The following is an 18,045-nucleotide window of genomic DNA, read 5'->3' as shown; positions in this document are numbered from 1 at the left end:
CCATGGCTTGGGGTGACAGGTTGGGTTGCCACCCCCTGCAGTGAGGGAGAATCAGGAACCAGGGTCCTCCCTGGATGCTGAGGAATCTTGGGCCTGTTCACCACAGTCTCAGAGCCTCATCCACACACGCACGAGACAGAAAGAAACATGTATAGGGGAATGGAAGGAGCATCGCCTCTTTTCGGGAAGGTAACTAAGGCTTTGGGGGAGTGTAGACTCTGGTCTGTGCAGTAACTGCCAAGCCCCCTCTCTGGTGACTTAAGAAAGCTCTGACCTCCTGGGAGGAAGGTGCCCAGGCCTAGGTGAGTGTGAGGGGCTGGGGGGAGGGTCTCAGAACCTTCCCAAAGAAGTCTGCCAACTGCGATGCTTTTCTCCCAGCTTCCTTTAGCACGTTTCTTTGTTCATTCCTCCTGGGGCCTGTGGTGGGGAGCGTTTTAATGCTGGATGTTTGGCAACACACTCCAAGCTTCTCCTGCTGGCACTCCTGGGTGACTCTGGCAGTTCCCAGCAGGGGCCATGCCCCCCGGGGTGTCCTCCATCCCCCTCCCCCGGAGCTAGGGCTTCCGCTTTCCCATGGGGCCAGCCTCTTTTATTGAGCGGCTCCCAAACCCGGGAGATGATTTTTGTATGTATTTTTAAACTACTCTTTTTATATAAAATGCTCGTACTATAAACAATTCCAAGAAGCCATAAAGACATGAAATGAAAGGTAAAAATGTTTCCCTGTCCCAATCCCTGCCAAATCCCCCTGGGAGCCTTTTGAAAGCTACAGCTGTCCCAGTTCCACCCCTGAGGGTGGGGGATTCAATAGGTGAGGGCCCAGTTCCTGCCTTTAGAAAGTCCTGTCAGCAGTGACAACAGCCAGTAGATGCTCAGCGCTAACTCCCTGCCAGGGGCTCTGGAAGCTTCCTAGCTGCAGCCTCACCAGGCAGACAAACAGAAAAAATTCATCAACATTTTAGGGGATGGTGGGCACATGGACCTAGCCAGTGCTGCCAAAGGTGACTGGTCCCTGTCCAGCAACCTCCACAAGCCTCACTGTCCACCTGGATGCTGAGGGTCACTTCCTCGGCTCCCTGATGACCAGTCCCACGACACGAGGTGAGAAGCATGGTATGAGCTCATTCAGCTGTCCCTGAGCTTCAGGTTTATGCAAGGGAGCTTGCAAGGAGGCAGTGAGACGCATCTTTATTGTCTTTCTCATCTACTCCCTGACCTCTTCCCCTTCTTGGTCTTCCACATTATTTCTCCAACTGCCCAGGATCTGGAGGCTTTTTGAAGTCCTGTGGAGGGAGGGGACATTTCCTGTTCTGAGACTAGAGGTCTATTTTCTGCCCTGGCTCCTATGCCTCTAGCCAGAACCCCGCTGCCCACATACCTGCTGGAGCCCACTCAATCTGCTGGCAGAGCCCTAAGGCTTCCCCAGGTTCTGTTCTTCCCTGTCATGCCCTGAGGGTCCTGTCTGGTCCCAGGAACCTCTCCCCAGAGTTTCCACCCACCCACTGCCTGCCGAGCTCTGAGCAGACCTGGCCCCCTTAACCCCAATACCCTGGAAGTCTGCCCCCAGGGAGGGAGGGAGAAAATTCACAAAGCATCTATCACAACGGGTATTAGGAGCAAGACTTCCTGGTGCCCGAGCAGGAGGCTGCAGACTAACTTCTCTCAGATGTCTCACCATCATGGGACTTCACTGAACTGGATGGATTGATTTCTCAATTATGAAAATAAGAGGCAATACAGTACAGTAATTATGAACACAGGTTGAAATCCCAGCTCTGCTACTTCTTGGGTGTGGGAATTTGGACAAGCTGCTTATGACTCTGAGTCCTTGGAACATGGCAGAAACCGACAGTCAAGGTCTTGCTGTCATCACACCTGTTTTCTAGGGAGGGAGACTGAAAAGAACATTAAACACACAAGTAAGCTGGGTATTTTCAAGTAGTGATGAGTGTTAACAAAGAAAATAAGACAGGGTAATGGGGGTGTGATGGGGCTGGAGGAAAAGGCAGCTGGGAAAGCTAAGGAGGTGACATGGTGCTGGGACCTGCTTGAGGAGAAAGAGGCAGCCACGAGAAGACCCAGGAGAAGAGTATTTCAGGCAGAGGGCACAGCAGGTGCAAAGGCCCTGAGGTGGGAAGGAGTTTGCAGTGCCTGAGGCCACACAGGAGTCTAGTGTGGGGGGAGCTTCAGAGCCAAGATGAGGCAGAACTCAGCACCCTGCAGGGTCTTCTGGATGTTTTTGAGGAGTTTGGATTGTATTATAAGTACATTAGGAAGCTGTTGGAAAGTTTGAAGGCAGGATCTCATTTATATTTTAATAAGAAGTCCTTGGCTACCCTCTTAACTATTGACTGGGGGCCTGGGGGAAGCCTTTAAGAGTAGTTCCTCAAAGTTCTGAGTTGTAACAAGGCTTGACCACATTGATGATTACCTTGATTTTGTCAAGAGACTACTTAACGGAGCAAGGCCACAAAGGTCAAGAGGAACTCCGTCCCTATATTTCTTGAGGTTCCCTGCATATTAGACAATGAAAACATTTCAAACAGAGTTACAAAAATTATCATATAAAGTATATGTTTACATTCAACAAATTAATGCTTTTAGCACTGAAGGTTGCAATGCAGTGTAATTGTACTATGCACAAGATGATTACAAGATTTATAAAAACAGTTCCTAGCATTTCCAGCAGTAATGTCTGGTAACCAGTCACATGTTTAAAGCTGTGTGACCAGCGTTTTCTTCTTTCAATCCTGTTAGTGTAACTCTGCTCCCAGGTGACCTTACATGGAGAAAAACATCAGAATTCTAGATTTAGGTCCTTTGTCCCCTGAATGTGTAGCCTGAGCCAGGAGTCCCCTCAACCCCTCTGATAGGTCCCACTTTGAGCTGCCTGGCTTTTGGTTCTGCTGGGGATGGGTGGGTGGGGGGCAGGGTCTGGAGCTGGGGCGGGTTCAGCCATCCTCTGCTTACTGAGGGCTCTTGGCCAGCTCTGGATGGGGATCCCCCTTGTTTGCCTGGGAATCAACCTTCCTTCCCCTCCACCTCCCTACCCTGAAGGATTTGGAAGGAGACAGAGAGGGAGGAGAAACGAGGATGTGCCCAGCTGGGCCAGCCGTCCCCCTCTAGCCTCCAGCTGCCTTCAGCTGGGGAGTGGAGCTTACACTCTACTGAAGGAGGATTGGACTTAATTGCTTTGCTGATGGAAAAGCCACATTTCAGTATTGATCTTGGTTTCTGCAGCCCTTGGAGGACAGCTGGTGATTCCGCTAACGGAGAGGGGAGGGGACAGGGGAGCTGGCAGCCTAGGGACAGGGCTGGGATTTTCTTCCTCCTCATCACCATCTCTGATGCCCACCTTCCTTGGAGGGGCCATTCAGAGAGCGGGGTTCTAGTCCTGGCTCCACCACTGAGTGTCTGTGTGAGTTCCCTCCTGCGGGCCTGAATTTTCCCACTGGGGAATAGGAGACAGATGGAGATGATAGTGATGAGTCAGGGTGTAGAGACCAGGACAGCACTGGGTTTTGAGTTTTATTTTTATTTATTTATTTTTTGAGTTTTTTTTTTTTTTTTTTTTTGCTGTGCCACGTGCCCTGCAGGATCTCAGTTCCCCTACTAGGGGATGAAGCTGAGCTGTGGCAATGAAAGCCTAGAATCCTAACCATTTGGCCACCGGGGAACTCCCCGACAGGGTTTTACAGCTCACCCGTGGAGCCTGACTACCTGGATAGAAAGCGTGGCTCCACTGCTCACTGCAGTGTGACTTTAAGTCAGATACTTAACCTTTCTGAACCTCTGTTTCCTCCTCTGTAAGGCCAGCACAATGGTAATGTTATCCTCAGAGGATTATTGGGAGGCCTTGAGATGTGTATAGAGTGCTCTGCATAATACCTGACACATAGTAGATATTCTGTATTTGTGACTGGCTCCTATTATACTGGTGGTTTTTTTTTTTTTAAATTAAGGTATTAAATACCAGATTGTGAGAAAAGCACCACAAAGGAAATTGAAAAATGTTTAAAACAGGGACAGTGATGCCCACAGCCCGGGCTTGTCAGGAGGACTGAATGGGGTCATGGGTATGATTGTGCTCAGCAGTCTCAGAGTCAGAGATCATAGGTACAGATCCTGAACAAGGCCTCTCTCCCAGGTGGGCAGGGAAATCTAGGGGCTTTGGACAGAAGTCCCAGGAAGCAGGTGGGAGATCTCTGGGTAAGCCCCACTACCCTGCAGATTCTTTGGGGCTCTCTGTGTCCTGGGTGCTGACTCCTCACACATGAGGCATCTTCTGTAAATTAATACAACCCTTCTCCTGCAGAGAATACCTACTCCCTTAGAAAGATTCGTTTATTCAATCATTTGTTCTTTCACTTAGTTATTTCTTCTTTTTTTTAAAGGTTTAGCTTTAGTCATCTTTTTTTTTTTTATTCTGCTTTATTGATAAGTCTTTCAATTCATATATAGCAATAGCATATTGTTTTACTCTTAGAGGGTTTATGCTTTACTATATGGTAGATCTAACCACCTCTTATCTCATCCTGTTGCTCTTCCTTTTCAGAGATATTCTACTAATATGGCATATTATGATTTTTTTTTATTTATGTATTTAAAAAATTGTATTTATTTACTTACTTTTGGCTGTGCTGGGTCTTCATCGCTGCATGGGCTTTCTCTAGCTTCGGAAAGCGGGGCTGTTCTCTAATTGTGGTGTGAGGGCTTCTCATTGCAGTGGCTTTTCTTGTCATGGAGCATGGGCTTAGGGCGCTTGGGCTTCACTGGTTGTGGCTCCCAGGCTCCAGAGCACAGGCTCAATAGTTGTGGCGCAGGGGCTTAGTTGCTCTGAGGCATGTGGGATCTTCCTGCTTCAGGGATCGAACCCGTGCCTCATGCATGGGCAGGCGGATTCTTTACCACTGAGCTATCAGGGAAGCCTTCATTTATTTCTTGAGCACCTTCCATGGGCCAGGGATTTAGGTAGATGCCAGGGGTACAACAGAGACCAAGTCCTCGCCCTCAGGGACAGCGACATCCCTGAGACAGAGTGGCATGTGCTGTCTAGGGGCCCTGGGAATGCAGAGGAGGAGCCCCCAGCAGCTGGTAATCAGGGTGGGCTGCCAGAGAGAGTGACATCCAAGGATGCCTAAGAGTGAGTGATGGCCAGTGAAGAGCAGGTGGGAGGCTGAGAGGGAGCTTTCCAAGCTGAGAGAACCGCGTGTGCGAAGGTCCCAGAGTGAGAGGGCTGGGCAGGGCAGGGCGTGCCTGGAGAGCTGAGGTTCAGCAGTTCCACAGGAGGAGATGCAGTGGGAGGGGCAGGGCTGGGGGAGGGCAGTCGGAGCCTGATGTGGGGGTGGGGGTGTTCCAGGCTGCCTGGACTTTGGCTCTGATACAGGCAGGAGATGCCCCTCGGTTGAGAACCCTGAAAACCGAGACCCAGAGCGGGGAAGGGACTTCTGCCTCATTGCAGCCTGGGTCTCTCTTCCGCTGCATCCCACTGCCTTCTTGGAGAACCCAGAGGCTCTGCCAGCTGAGCTTGCCCAGGCCCTGGGAGGGAGAGGTCATTAGAGGCTATGAGGAGGGAGAGATGGGGTGGGTGGAGATGCCTCCCTCCCCTGGACTCATCTGGGCATCTGTGTGTTTCAGACCACCAGAAGCTGGAGCGTGAAGCCCGCATCTGCCGCCTGCTGAAGCACCCCAACATCGGTGAGCATGGGGGATGGGCAAGGGGTGTGGGTGGGGCCTGGCCCAGCTCCCCTGCCTGCCCTGGTGGGTGTTTGTTGAGGGAAGGGGGCAGCTGCTCTCTTCTTGGGGATGGCAGCAAATAGAGGTGGGAAAGGGGGTGTCTTTCATGGTTTCCATACTCCTCAGCGAGCAGCTTGGTTGGGGGGAAGGTGAAGAAGGGGCCCTTCCTCCCAGCCCACGCTGCCAGCAGCCTCCTTCAGAAAAGCTGTTTCAGGAAAACTTCCGAAGCTCTGAGAGACGAAAATAGGACAGGCTTAGCCTTGACCAGTGTAGCCCACTCCCCAAGCCCACTCCCATGCTGAGTCAGTCTGGCACCATGGCCCTTCTCACCTGCGTGGACCTGCAGTGCCAGTCTCTCCAGGCCAGCCCCAAGGTGGCCCCTGCCCCAGAGTGGACTGAACGCAGGCTGCATGGAGTGGCTGCGCCCAGGGCAGGCAGGATGGCTCTGAAATAGGACCTGGCTGCCTGACCTCCCTTCCCCTGTCCCTGCACAGCTGAGGGGCTGTATCACTGCGTGGCAGGGCTCTGAGTCATGATGGGGAGGGAGTGCAGATTCTAGATATAGTGCTGTCAGGGAATGGCTGTGTGACCTTGGGTAGGAGCACTACCCTCTCTGAGCTGCTTTCTCCCATCTTCGCAAGGAGAGGGCTGTCTGGACCAGCTGGGCATCTTGTTAAAAGGTAGATTCTAGTTGAGTGGGTCCGGGTGGGGCCTGAGGGTCTGCATTCCTAACACACTGTGAAGTGATGCCAAAGCTGCTGGCTCACCAGTCACACTTAACCGGCAAGATCTAGGTGCTCTGTAAGGAACATTCTAACTCTGACAGCTACCACGCCTTCTCCCTTAGGAGGGAAGCATCTCTCTGTGTCCAGGGCCCCAACAGTTAACTCCTCTGCAGAAGAGTAGCATCTCCATCTGCTATTTATACCCATAAGGCACCTCCCCTTCCCCGTGCCTGGGGAAAGGAACAGAGCTGCACAGACAGCAGCTGGAGGCTTGGGGCTAGAGTCAGAGAAGGGGCAGCAAGGCGGCTGGCGGGGAGCCACCCTGGTTGGCCCCTGACCTGCTTATGACCATGGGCAGTTCCTGCCCAATCTGGGCCGGCCTCCAGCTCCCCAACAGTACAATGGAGGGAGTCATGAGTGGTCTTTGATTGTAGAATTCCACGGTTCTTAGAAAGCCCATTAATCCTGGAAGAGGGAGATGGGGTGTGTGTGTGCACGCGCGTGCCACTGCGCAGTTGCAGTTGTCTCCGGTCAACACTTCCTCATCCTTCAGTCGCTCATTCCCAGCTCTAGCAGGGAGCAGTAAGTTATGGGCTCTGGGGCTGACATTCTACAGTCAGATTCTGGGTTTGCTGCTTAATTGCTGTGTAACCCAGGACATGTTGCTTAACTGCTCTGAAGTTCTGTTTTCTCATCTGGAAAATGGGAATGATAGATACCTTGTAGGCTTATGATGATCAAACAAATCATAGCACAATGACAGACCCTGGGGAAGGGCTATGGATCATTTAGTTGCTCCATCCTTTCTCAATCTACACCCTCCAATAGAACAACCTTACCGAAAGACTTACCTTTTGCCTGAATCTTCGTGTGATTCTCATTCCTCCGAGCCATCAAGATTTTGAGTCATTGGTTTGGGGCACTATATATAATATTCTGGTTAAGAAAATGGAATTTTTAGTCAGACACACCTGGGTTCAAATCCAAATTCTACCTTTCATTTCGTATCTGAGGTTGGGCAGGCTACAAACTTCTCAGACTTAGTACCTTCCTCTGTGAAATAAGGATAATCATGGTACCCACTTTCTAGAGCCGTTGTGAGGGTTAAGTGAGATGTTGCAAGTAAAGTACTTAGCACAAGCCTGGCAGGTGGTAGAATCTCAGAAATGGCAGCCATAGTCTTCATTATCATCATCACTTGAGTTATGACTCCTTCATTCATTGACCTGATGTCAAGGACATCTGAGACCCCACCATGTGCCAAGGCCTCTGCTAGTCTCTGAGGATGTGTGGAAGAAATGAGGGTGGGAGAGGAGTGGGGTAGCTGATGGACAGGGAAGTAGAGAGCAGAGCTGAGATCCAGAACAAGAAGATGGTTGGGAGAACCTAAAACTATTGTCAAGGCTGGAAGGGTCCTTGGAGGGTACCACTTTCTGAGCCTCCAAGCACCTCAGTTCAAAGTAGTTGTAATCTGTCCAAAAGAGTGCAGATCGGTCCAGATGTGGCTATAGAACCTGAGAAGTGGGTCTGTGCCCAAAGAAACTAGACTATTCAGCCTGCTTAGTGATCCCAGCCAAGCTCACTGCTCTCTGCCCGTGTGTGGCCACAGCCCAGCCCTAAGAGGCAAAGTCAGGGAGGTCGCTGGCTCAGGACAGGGGGAACAAGCTGCACCATACACAAAGCATTTCCCTCCTAGATCTTGCTTCGGGGAGGACAGCACTCTGCTCTCTGTACCATTAGCACCTGCTGATGAAGTGGACCCCCACCCACACCTTAAAAGCCACCCAAGGAGCAGGAGGAGATAACCTGAGAGTTTAGCAGGTGATATGGGGTGGCAGAGGGAAGTGAGGTTAGTGATGAAGATGGCGATGTCTTCATTTATTAAGTTTTTCCTAGTGCCAAGCACTGTGTTGAGTGCCTTACTAGCATCTTGAGTTAACTCCTGACACCAGTCCAGTGTAGTAGTATTGGCTCTGCTGCTAGGAAAGGAGGCTCAGAGAGGTTACATAATTTGCCCAAACTCACACAGCTTCTAAGAGGTGGAGCTAGTAAGCAAAGTCAGAGAGTCTGACTGAAGAGCCCATGTTCTCAGTACTTCTGTGGCCATCAGGGGTGTCTTGGGGGCAGTGGCCAGAGGAACAAGTATGACCCTTCAATTTCTGAGAAAGAAATTGTAACTGTTGGAAATAGGACAGAATGTCAGAAGTTCATGAATCCAGCTACACAAATGAAAACTAGGTTACAGATTTGTTTGTTCTGTGACAGAGACAGCATAAGTCCATGAGCACAGACATGCCAGTCTCCCCACCAGGCAGTGGTACTGTCACATAGGCCATAGCCTTTGAATCCTTGCCTCTCTTGGGCTCTAGGCTGAGTTTTTCCTCAGGGTGGCCTCCAACCACAGGAAGAGAGGTTTTGTGTATGAAAACAGCACTGAAATGAGGAATCCTGTCTCCTGTGCCCTGAGCCAAGATTTAGCCATCTCTTGGGGACTGAAGCCAACTCCAGGATCATCCCGCAGGTGGGGACTGGAATCCAGCCCATATCCCCCTGCTCACAGGGCCAGCCTTCAAAATCAGCACAAAAGCACCATCGGAGCTAGAGGAAGCTCTGGAGACACTCTCTCCCATTCTATCCATTTCCCTGAGCCCTGAGGACCTTCTCTAAAAGAGGCTGAGGCTTCTGGCCAGAGGGAACCCTAGTCTTCTTGGAGCTCCTCCCAAATGGCTGTTGACGTGGTTCTAAAAGCTCTTTCTTGAGATGGTTCTGGATGCAGCTTGGCTTCTCAGAGATTCTCACAATCACACACACAAAAAAGGAGTTAAAACCTCAAACATCTGAGCAGCGTAGAGGAGAAGGAGTTTGCTCCTGAAGAATCCTTTTGGAGTAAAGGGTCTTTCTCAAAACTTTATCTTGGTACACTATTAAAGCAAGTTTATGGTAGCTAAATGATAAAACAAATAATTTTAAAGTATCTCCTATAATCTCAGCATCTGGAGCTAACATTGATGATGTATACATCCATGTGGTATCTGATGTCTGTAGCTCCCTAAAACATATCAGGTCAGGTTTCCTACAAGCAGAGCCTGAGGCAAGGATTCAGATGTGTGTGGGAACACGAGGGCGTGCTCCCGGGGGAGACCTGTAAGGGTAGCGAGATGTGGGATGGAGGAAGGGGAAAGGAACCAAGCGGAGATGTGGCTTCAGGTCAAGTCTAACTCTGACCTGATCCCAGGTGGAGGGTGCAGTGGGGAGGCCTCTGTAACATAAACCGTGTCTTGGAGCTGTCTCTCCTTTAAGGCAGACTGGCCTTTTGCATGGCCTCTGCCTCCCCACATTAGTTCATCATTGCCTGAAGGCTGTAGGTAACCTTGTGGGCAAGGTGGGCAGTTCCATTAGCAGTGGGCAGTTCTCCAGAGGAGGGCACCTGCACATGGTTAGCCAACCCCCCAGCAGCTGCAGGATGGCTGCACCATCTTCCTACAGGAGGTCTGAGCAGGGCACCAAAATAGGGCTTTCAGATTCTGCACACACAAAATATAAGGTGCTCAGTTCAAAACACACATACGTTTCAAAAGTCTATTTTTGCTTTGAAGTGCACTTAAAAGTTGAAATAGATTGAAGGATGAAGGGATGGATAGAAATGTAGTAAGGCATATATGAGAAATGGAGTGAAATGACAACCCACTTCAGTAACCTTGCTTGGGAATCCCCACAGACACAGGACCCTGGCAGGCTACAGACCATGGAGTCACAATGAATCAGACATGACTGAGAGACTGAGCATGCACACACATATGAGAAAACACTAATAACAGAATCTAGGTGGTCAATGACACCCCACTCCAGTACTCTTGCCTGGAAAATCCCATGGACGGAGGAGCCTGGTAGGCTGCAGTCCATGGAGTCATTAAGAGTCGGACACGACTGAGAAACTTCACTTTCACTTTCATGCATTGGAGAAGGAAATGGCAACCCACTCCAGTGTTCTTGCCTGGAGAATCCCAGGGACGGGAGAGCCTGGTGGGCTGCCATCTATGGGATCGCACAGAGTCGGACACGACTGAAGTAACTTAGCAGCAGCAGCAGCAGCAAGTAGTATGTACATAGGTATTCACTTGACTGTATTTTGAAAATTTTTATTATAAAATGTTGATTAAAAAATTAAAGCAGGATTAAATTATACATACTCAGGCTACTTAGTTTTTAGTTTTGCTTTAAAATAGTTTAAAAACATCTTTCAGTCATTATTTATAAATATATATATTTAAGGTTTTAAAAAACATTTTATTTAAATTTGTATCCCTTCATCCTCCATCTCGGGTCCCCATCTGTGGAGGCACCCACTCTCCAAACTTTATGGGGAGAATACTTTGGCCACCTGATATAAAGAGCTGAAGCATTGAAAAAGACCCTGACGCTGGGAAAGATTGAAGGCAGGAGGAGAAGGGAACGACAGAGGATGAGATGGTTGGATGGTATCACCAACTCGATGGACATGAGTTTGAGCAAACTCCGGGAGATAGTGAAGGACAGAGAAGCCTGGCATGTTGCAGTTCGTGAGGTCACAAAGAGTTGGACATGACTGAGCAACTGAACAGCGACATGAGGGCCATATGCTTTAAGGGACTCAATATTGTATGTGGCAGAAATTCAGATGGCACTGGGGCTTACAGTGAAAAGTCTCACCCGCCCACAACTCCAGCTGTCCTAATTCCCTTCCCCAAGGCCACCTCAGTGCCCACATCGCTGGATCATTCCAGAGAGACGAACGCCATACCCAAGCCGAAATGTAGCCTCCTTTTTAGAAAGGACTGTGCATACTGCTTTGCTCTTTCACCGAACAACAAGATTTAGATATGATTCCGAACTAGTGAATAAAGAACTGCTGCATTATTTTAACATTTTCCATTGTGTGATTACCATAACTCTTTGAGCCCACCCTCCCCGCTGCCCATGGACCTGTTTAGGTTGTGGTACAGGGAAGGACATGAACTTGACCTGGGAGAACTTGCCCTTGGCTGGCAGGGTGCAGGCCCCCTAGAGTCAGCCCCAGGCCTTGGGCTCTCCCTCCTTTTTTTTTTTTGAAAGAAGCTTAGGGGGTAATTTTGGAAGCTCTGGGCTCCTGGGAGCTTTGCCTCTGTTCTTGGTAAATGAGGTATGAAAAGATGACAGTTTCTCAGCAGGCCAGAACTCTGGGATTGCTGTCATTCCCTCGTCCACCAGCTCTGTTATCTCTTCAGACCTGGAAGCAGAGGAGTGGCATTAGCGCAGGGCCAGCACTGAGTCAACATGGATTATGTGCCTCATGGAATTCTCACAACAAGCCTGCAATTCCAGGAGTTTCATTCTCATTGTCCAAGCAAGGAAAGTGAAGTCATGTCTGACTCTTTGTGACCCCATGGACTGTTGCCTACCAGGCTCCTCTGTCCATAGAATTTTCCAGGCCAGAGTACTGGAGTGGGTTGCCATTTCCTTCTCCAGGGGATCTTTCCAACCCAGGGATGGAACCTGGGTCTCCTGCATTGCAGGCAGACGCATTACCATTTGAGCCACCAGGGAAGCCCTCCAAGCAAGGAAAGAGGCTCAGAAAGGTATAGCAACTTGGTCAAAGATGCACAGTTAGCAAGTGGCAGAGATTTGAGTCACAGGCTCTTTCCATGACCCTGGCCTGCCCAGCAGGGAAACTGAAGGTTGGAGAGGGAAGGGGACTAAACTCTGACCAAAGCTGGAGTCTTTTGTCTTAATGCTCAGGCTTCTTCGGGTGATGCCTCAGGTCAGTGAGGGCTTCCCTGATAGCTAAGACAGTAAAGGATCCACCTGCTAATGCAGGAGATGTGGGTTCAGTCCCTGGGTTGGGAAGATCCCCTGCAGTAGGAAATGGCAACCCACTCCAGTATTCTTGCCTGGAGAATCCCTTGGACAGAAGAACGTGGAAGGCTCTTCTGGGGTCCATGGGGTCGCCAAGGGTCAGATACGACTGAGTGACTACACAACAGAGGTGAGCCTTTGTTCATGCTTTGTCAAAGCACCTCGTAACTGGCTTGAGCTCAGTGACTTTCAGAGAAATTGGAATGTTGGCTATTTGAGGGGGGAGAGGGGCGTGAGTGGGGAGCCTTGAGTCCTGCATAACCAGCTACCTTGGCCCCTCCTGCAGTCCGGCTCCATGACAGCATCTCTGAGGAGGGACACCATTACCTGATCTTTGACCTGTAAGTTTGGCCTCACCCTGGGGTGTCCAGTGGGGATGGGGACAGCCCTGGCAGGGGAGACTCCACTGGGTCCCTTGGTTTGAAGTGTCCCCATAGCCCCCAGATTGGGCTGAATTCTCTCTTCTGATAGAGTTTCCCAAAATGTGGTAGGCCTGCCACCCAAGCAGTGCAGGCTGGTTTTCCTGACACACCAACAAACACTTTTAACTTTCATCATCATATATTTAGTTTTGCTTCTATTTGTGGCCAGTGATGCTGGTTTTCCATTTCTAGTGGTGCTATGAAGTTTCCTTTCAGAATAAATTTAAAGTTTTTAAAGCCAGGCAATAGAATGAAAAGCAATCACGAACTGAGAGGCCTCAGTGGTTCTTGGCCTCATCTGTAAAGAACAGCACTTGAGACAGTGGGGGAGGCTGTGCATGGCTGGGGCTGGGGAGTGGGCGGAGGGCAGTGAGCTATTGGAAATCTCTGTACCTTTGGCTCAATTTTGATGGGAACCTAAAGCTACTCTTTAAAAAAGTCTATTAAAAAACAACAACAACAAAAAGCTCCAGCCCTTGGATTTCCAAGAGCCTGATGAATCATAGTGACAAGTTCTGAGTGTTCTACCCCCTGTCCTGACCTCAGCCTGGCTTTGGTGGAGGAGAAGGCTGAGGATGGAGGGGAGGTGGACTGGAAGTCAGGAAGGGAGTTATACCAGAGGGCATCCCCGTGGCCTCTGGGGCCCCTCCCTTTGGGGCTGAGGTTCTGAGGTCCCTGGGCCCCATCCTTAACTTTCTGGAGACTCTTCCAAAAGACACCTGGGGCCTTTGTGGGAGGGTGACTCTGTTCCTGTCTCCCCAGCGTCACCGGCGGGGAGCTGTTTGAAGACATCGTGGCCCGGGAGTATTACAGTGAGGCGGATGCCAGGTGAGTGAGAGGTGCAGCCAGGCGGCGCCCGGGGGCAGGGCACTCCCTCCTGGGGCCTCCCAGGGGAGGCCCGCCCTCACTCCCCGCCCCTCCCTCTCTCTCCCCAGTCACTGCATCCAGCAGATCCTGGAGGCTGTGCTGCACTGCCACCAGATGGGGGTGGTGCATCGGGACCTGAAGGTCAGTGACCCTCCCCACCCCCACCCCAAGAGGCTGGCTCACCAGGAGCCTGCTCATTTGCGCCCAGCCCCTCCCTCAACCTGCGGAGCCAGTGTTATTATCATAGCCCCGTCAGCTTTCCTGAGTTGGGCTGCGTGGGAAAATTTTTCCCCACTCTTCAGATGAGGAAACTGAGCTCAGGGAAGCAGGGCATCTGCACTCGGGACCCAGGTCTCCCGACTCCCAGTCCCAGGCTAGGTGAGAGGCGGCTAGACTGCCAAGGCTGGCTCTGGGCGGGGGGCGGGGTGGGGGAGGTCCAGATTCCAGTGAGGCCACTTTCTAGTTGCATGGCGTCAGCTTCATTAGAGTGGGGGTTGCCATAGCAACCTCAGTACAGGGTCAGTGAGGATGTCAAAGGAGACAGCACAGTGCCCGGAATGTCGAGGCGTTGTTAGTCTTGCTTCCGGTCTCTGGAAGGGAGTGACGGTAGGAAAGCAGGCTTTGAGGCCTTCCGAGTCCTGCCTCTTCCCACTTGAGGAGATGAGCAGGACTAAGCAGATGCAGGTGTAGGCTTGGCACTGGCTGCACAGCCTGGCCCAGTCAGCACAACTTCATGGTGCTCCTCTGCTGGGCCTCACAGCATCAGTGACTGGTAGTTGCCTAACATCATCTCCATTTTGCAGAGCAGGAAACAAAGGCCCAAAGAGTCCAAGGGTTTTCCCGAGAACATGCAGTTCACTTGTGCCTGAGCTAGGGCTGGAGCCCTGGCCTCCCGACCCCAGGTCCCCTGCCCTCAGTGGGCTGGGGCTAAAAAGCCACTGACCGCACCGCCTGCTTCTGTAGCAGCCCCTTCTAGGTGACCCTGCTGGGTGTCTGTCAACCGTCTGCTTTTTGACTTCCGGGGACTATGAGCTCACTTTTTATGGGGTAGCCCCTTGAACTGTTAGGAAATGTTCCTCCAGTCTTTCCCCATGCTGGGGGCTTCACCTGTGAACCCCAGTTCTACCCTTTGGGGCCACACAGAGGTCAAGCCCCCAGCACAGAGAAGCCCTGGAGGCTCGTGGGTAGCTTTGCAGTAGCTCCTGAGGCTTCTGCAGGCTGTTCTCTATTCCCCCCCGATGGAATTCCCAAGCCTTCCTCGTCCTGGCCCCTCCCTGGCCCTCCTCCTGTCTGCCCAGACCCCTCTCTGGCAGGCAGTGCTCTGACCAGAACCCCTGCTCACCCTTGACAATCACGAGCCATCTGTGGCTCCGCACCCGAGCCCAGGTGGGCTCCCCGCGTCTCAGTCTAGACCCGAAGGCAAGTGTGCATGCAGAGAGGGTCTCTGGCCAGATTGCAGGGCAGCTCTCCCCAGGGGCCTGTTCCCATTATAACCACAGCCCCTGCCTGAGAGGAGGAACAGGGAAAGAGGCAGCACAAATTTAGGCCACTCTGGGTAGATTAATTAGTGGCGCATTCATCAAATCAGGGCAGAACAGCTACCAAGACCCAGGACATGCTGGGAACACAGTCCCCAGAGGACCAAAGAGGCCTTAACCAGGGGCAGATGGAGCTATACTTGTTTGCGTCCTGCCTAGCTTTGGGCAGTGAAAGGTCGGATGTGGAACCCCTCCTAAGTTCTAGTGGGAAAGCGGGTCAGAGGAAACCAGCTGTCTGCAGAGACTAGGAGCCCACACCCCCCATCTACAAACAAAAAGTATGAGTACTGATGCCTATCCAACACTTGTAGGACACTGGGAAGTGCTTTACAGGGATTTATTGCAATTAATCCATATGCCACCCCATGAAGTAGGCATTATTCCCACTTTTGGAGAAGAAACTGAGGCCAGAGAAGTGATATTAATTTACCCAAGTTCCATAGCATAGAATGGCAGCACTGGGATCAGAAGCTAGGGCTTTCTAACTAGAAAGTCCCCACGCTAACTACCTCTCTGTCCTGAGGAGAAGGATTTTCTGTCCTCAGACTCAGCAGAAGATGGCAGCCTTCATGCCTCCATAGGACAGGTGGCACGTAGGAGGCCCTGCAGCAATCACTTTGGAGGGGCTCAGAGCACATCTCTAGCCAGACTGTGCCTCGATCTGGTTCTATCAACACCAGCTGTGTGACCTCGGTCAAGTGACTTAACCTCTCTGAACCCCAGTTTCCTTATTTTCATACATACTTCAGTGCCTGCTATGTGCTGCCCACTGTTTTGGGTGCTAATGATACATTGGTGGACAGAACTCATATTGCACAGAGGTGACAGATGCAGCCTACCAGGCTCCTCCATCTGTGGGATTTTCCAGACAGGAGTACTGGAGTGGGGTGCCATTGCCTTCTCTGAGATACATCGGTGGACAGAAACTCATATTGCACAGAGGTGACAGATAATGAATAAGCACATAGACAGATGGGAAAACACTTAGAAATTGTGATGAGATCTATTAAGGTAACAACAAGCTGCTAAGACAGAAGATACCTGGGAACTCCTCCTTTAGATAGAGTAGTCATGGAGGGCTTCTTGAAGGAGGTGACATGGTGAAAGCTGGATGATGAGAAGGAGCCACACCTGTGAAGCTCAGAGGGCGAGCAAATCACGCAAGGGGAGCAGGAAGTACAAAGGCCCTGAGGTGGAACAAGAATGACTGTCTCTGAGGATGTAAGGAGGCCACTGGAGGAGAGTGCTTACCCTAAAGGATTGTTGGGATGACAAATCGAATGATGTATGCAAAACCTTTAGCCCAGTGACTGGCGTATAGTAGAAGCACTGCCCCACTCCACCTCAGCCCCAGAACCAAACCCTGCTGGAAGCTGAAGGAGGGGTTGGCAGGCTGAAAAAGGGTCTTCTGTTTGCAGCAGATGGAGGGCTGCAGTGGGGTAGTCCCATCTCTGGGAAGTGCAGGGGTCCTGTGGTTGGGGCTGGAGGGAGGCAGGGACAGGGAGCCTCTGGATCGTTCAGCTGCTCCTCCTGAAAACCCAGATCTCTAGAGGTGAGATTCTGAATATGCTCACTGTCCCCTGACTTCTTCCTCTCCCACGTTTCCTCTTCTCTCTGGTCCTGGGAAGCCGGAGAACCTGTTGCTGGCCTCCAAGCTCAAGGGCGCTGCGGTGAAGCTGGCGGACTTTGGCCTGGCCATAGAGGTAGAGGGCGAGCAGCAGGCGTGGTTTGGTGAGTGGGGGCAGGGGGTGGCAGGGGTGTTGGCAGCCAGCCTTGAGTTGACACATTGGCCTCTAGGAACCCTCTGCCTGAGCGGGGGCCGGTTGGAGATGGATGTTGCCCCAGCCAGGGCTCAGGGAGCAGAGGGCTCCTTACCCAGACTCTTTGCATCAGTGGTTGTCGCCCATCCTAGCTCCCTGGGGTCCAGGCCTGGGACTTGGTTGTCATTAAAACAGTACCTGACTTCTTCACATGCGCATCCAATACTGTCGGCTGGGGGCTTCCGTGAGTTCCCCAGCAGCCTGGGTGCTAGATTATCATCTTGATTTTAAAGATGAGGAATGGGGGCTAAGAAACTAAGAATAGGTCAAAGGAAATTAAAAGGGGTGGAGTCATGCTCTTGAGATTTTGGCGTAATTGAGTCCTTTCGGCTATCTGGGAATACTTTTTAGTGAGCAATGTTGATCAGTGGTTAGGAGCTTGAGCTCTGGGTTCATATCCTGACTGTGCTATTTACAAGGCATATGACTTTGAGTGAGTCATTTCTCTGAGACTTCATTTTCTTGTCTGTAAAATGGGGATAATAAAAGTATGTTCCTTGGGACTGTGTGAAGATTAAATGAGATCAGGCATGGAAAGTTCTCAGTCTTGCTTAGCATGCTGCTGCTGCTGCTAAGTCGCTTCAGTCGTGTCCGACTCTGTTCGACCCCATAGATGGCAGCCCGCCAGGGTCCCCCATTCCTGGGATTCTCCAGGCAAGAACACTGGAGTGGGTTGCCATTTCCTTCTCCAATGCATGAAAGTGAAAAGTGAAAGTGAAGTCGCTCAGTCGTGTCCGACTCTTAGTGACCTCATGGACTGCAGCCTACCAGGCTCCTCCATCCATGGGATTTTCCAGGCAAGAGTACTGGAGTGGGGTGCCATTGCTTTCTCCCATACATACTCCTTAATAGGAACTATTCTCACAATAACTTACCAAAACATTTTGGGTGTCCATTTTTTTAAGTAGTTCTCCCAACAGTGCTGGGAGGTGTTTAGGATACAAATCCCTAATCCCTTGTTTCACAGATGAGGAAACTGAGGCCCCAAAGGAAAAGGGACCTACCTAAAGGACTTAGGACAAAGCCAGTGTTAGGGATAGGCCTCCTGCCACCCCAGGACCAGATC

The 18,045-nt window shown here is 51.1% G+C and overlaps 1 protein-coding gene across 1 annotated transcript in view; it reads left to right on the top strand.

Moving 5' to 3' along the window:
* The window catches only part of CAMK2A (calcium/calmodulin dependent protein kinase II alpha), a 65,793-nt gene that overhangs the window by 17,786 nt on the left and 29,962 nt on the right, over window positions 1-18,045 (top strand). The window contains exons 3-7 of the mRNA XM_070374757.1: window positions 5,638-5,697; window positions 12,619-12,673; window positions 13,517-13,582; window positions 13,690-13,762; window positions 16,788-16,890. Coding sequence (XP_070230858.1) covers window positions 5,638-5,697; window positions 12,619-12,673; window positions 13,517-13,582; window positions 13,690-13,762; window positions 16,788-16,890 — 357 coding nt within the window. The remainder of the gene's footprint in view (window positions 1-5,637; window positions 5,698-12,618; window positions 12,674-13,516; window positions 13,583-13,689; window positions 13,763-16,787; window positions 16,891-18,045) is intronic.

The sequence above is a fragment of the Bos mutus genome, chromosome 7 (assembly GCF_027580195.1).
Source record: "Bos mutus isolate GX-2022 chromosome 7, NWIPB_WYAK_1.1, whole genome shotgun sequence".
NCBI classification, from domain to species: Eukaryota; Metazoa; Chordata; class Mammalia; order Artiodactyla; family Bovidae; genus Bos; species Bos mutus.
This window is presented reverse-complemented; position numbering and strand designations above follow the sequence as displayed.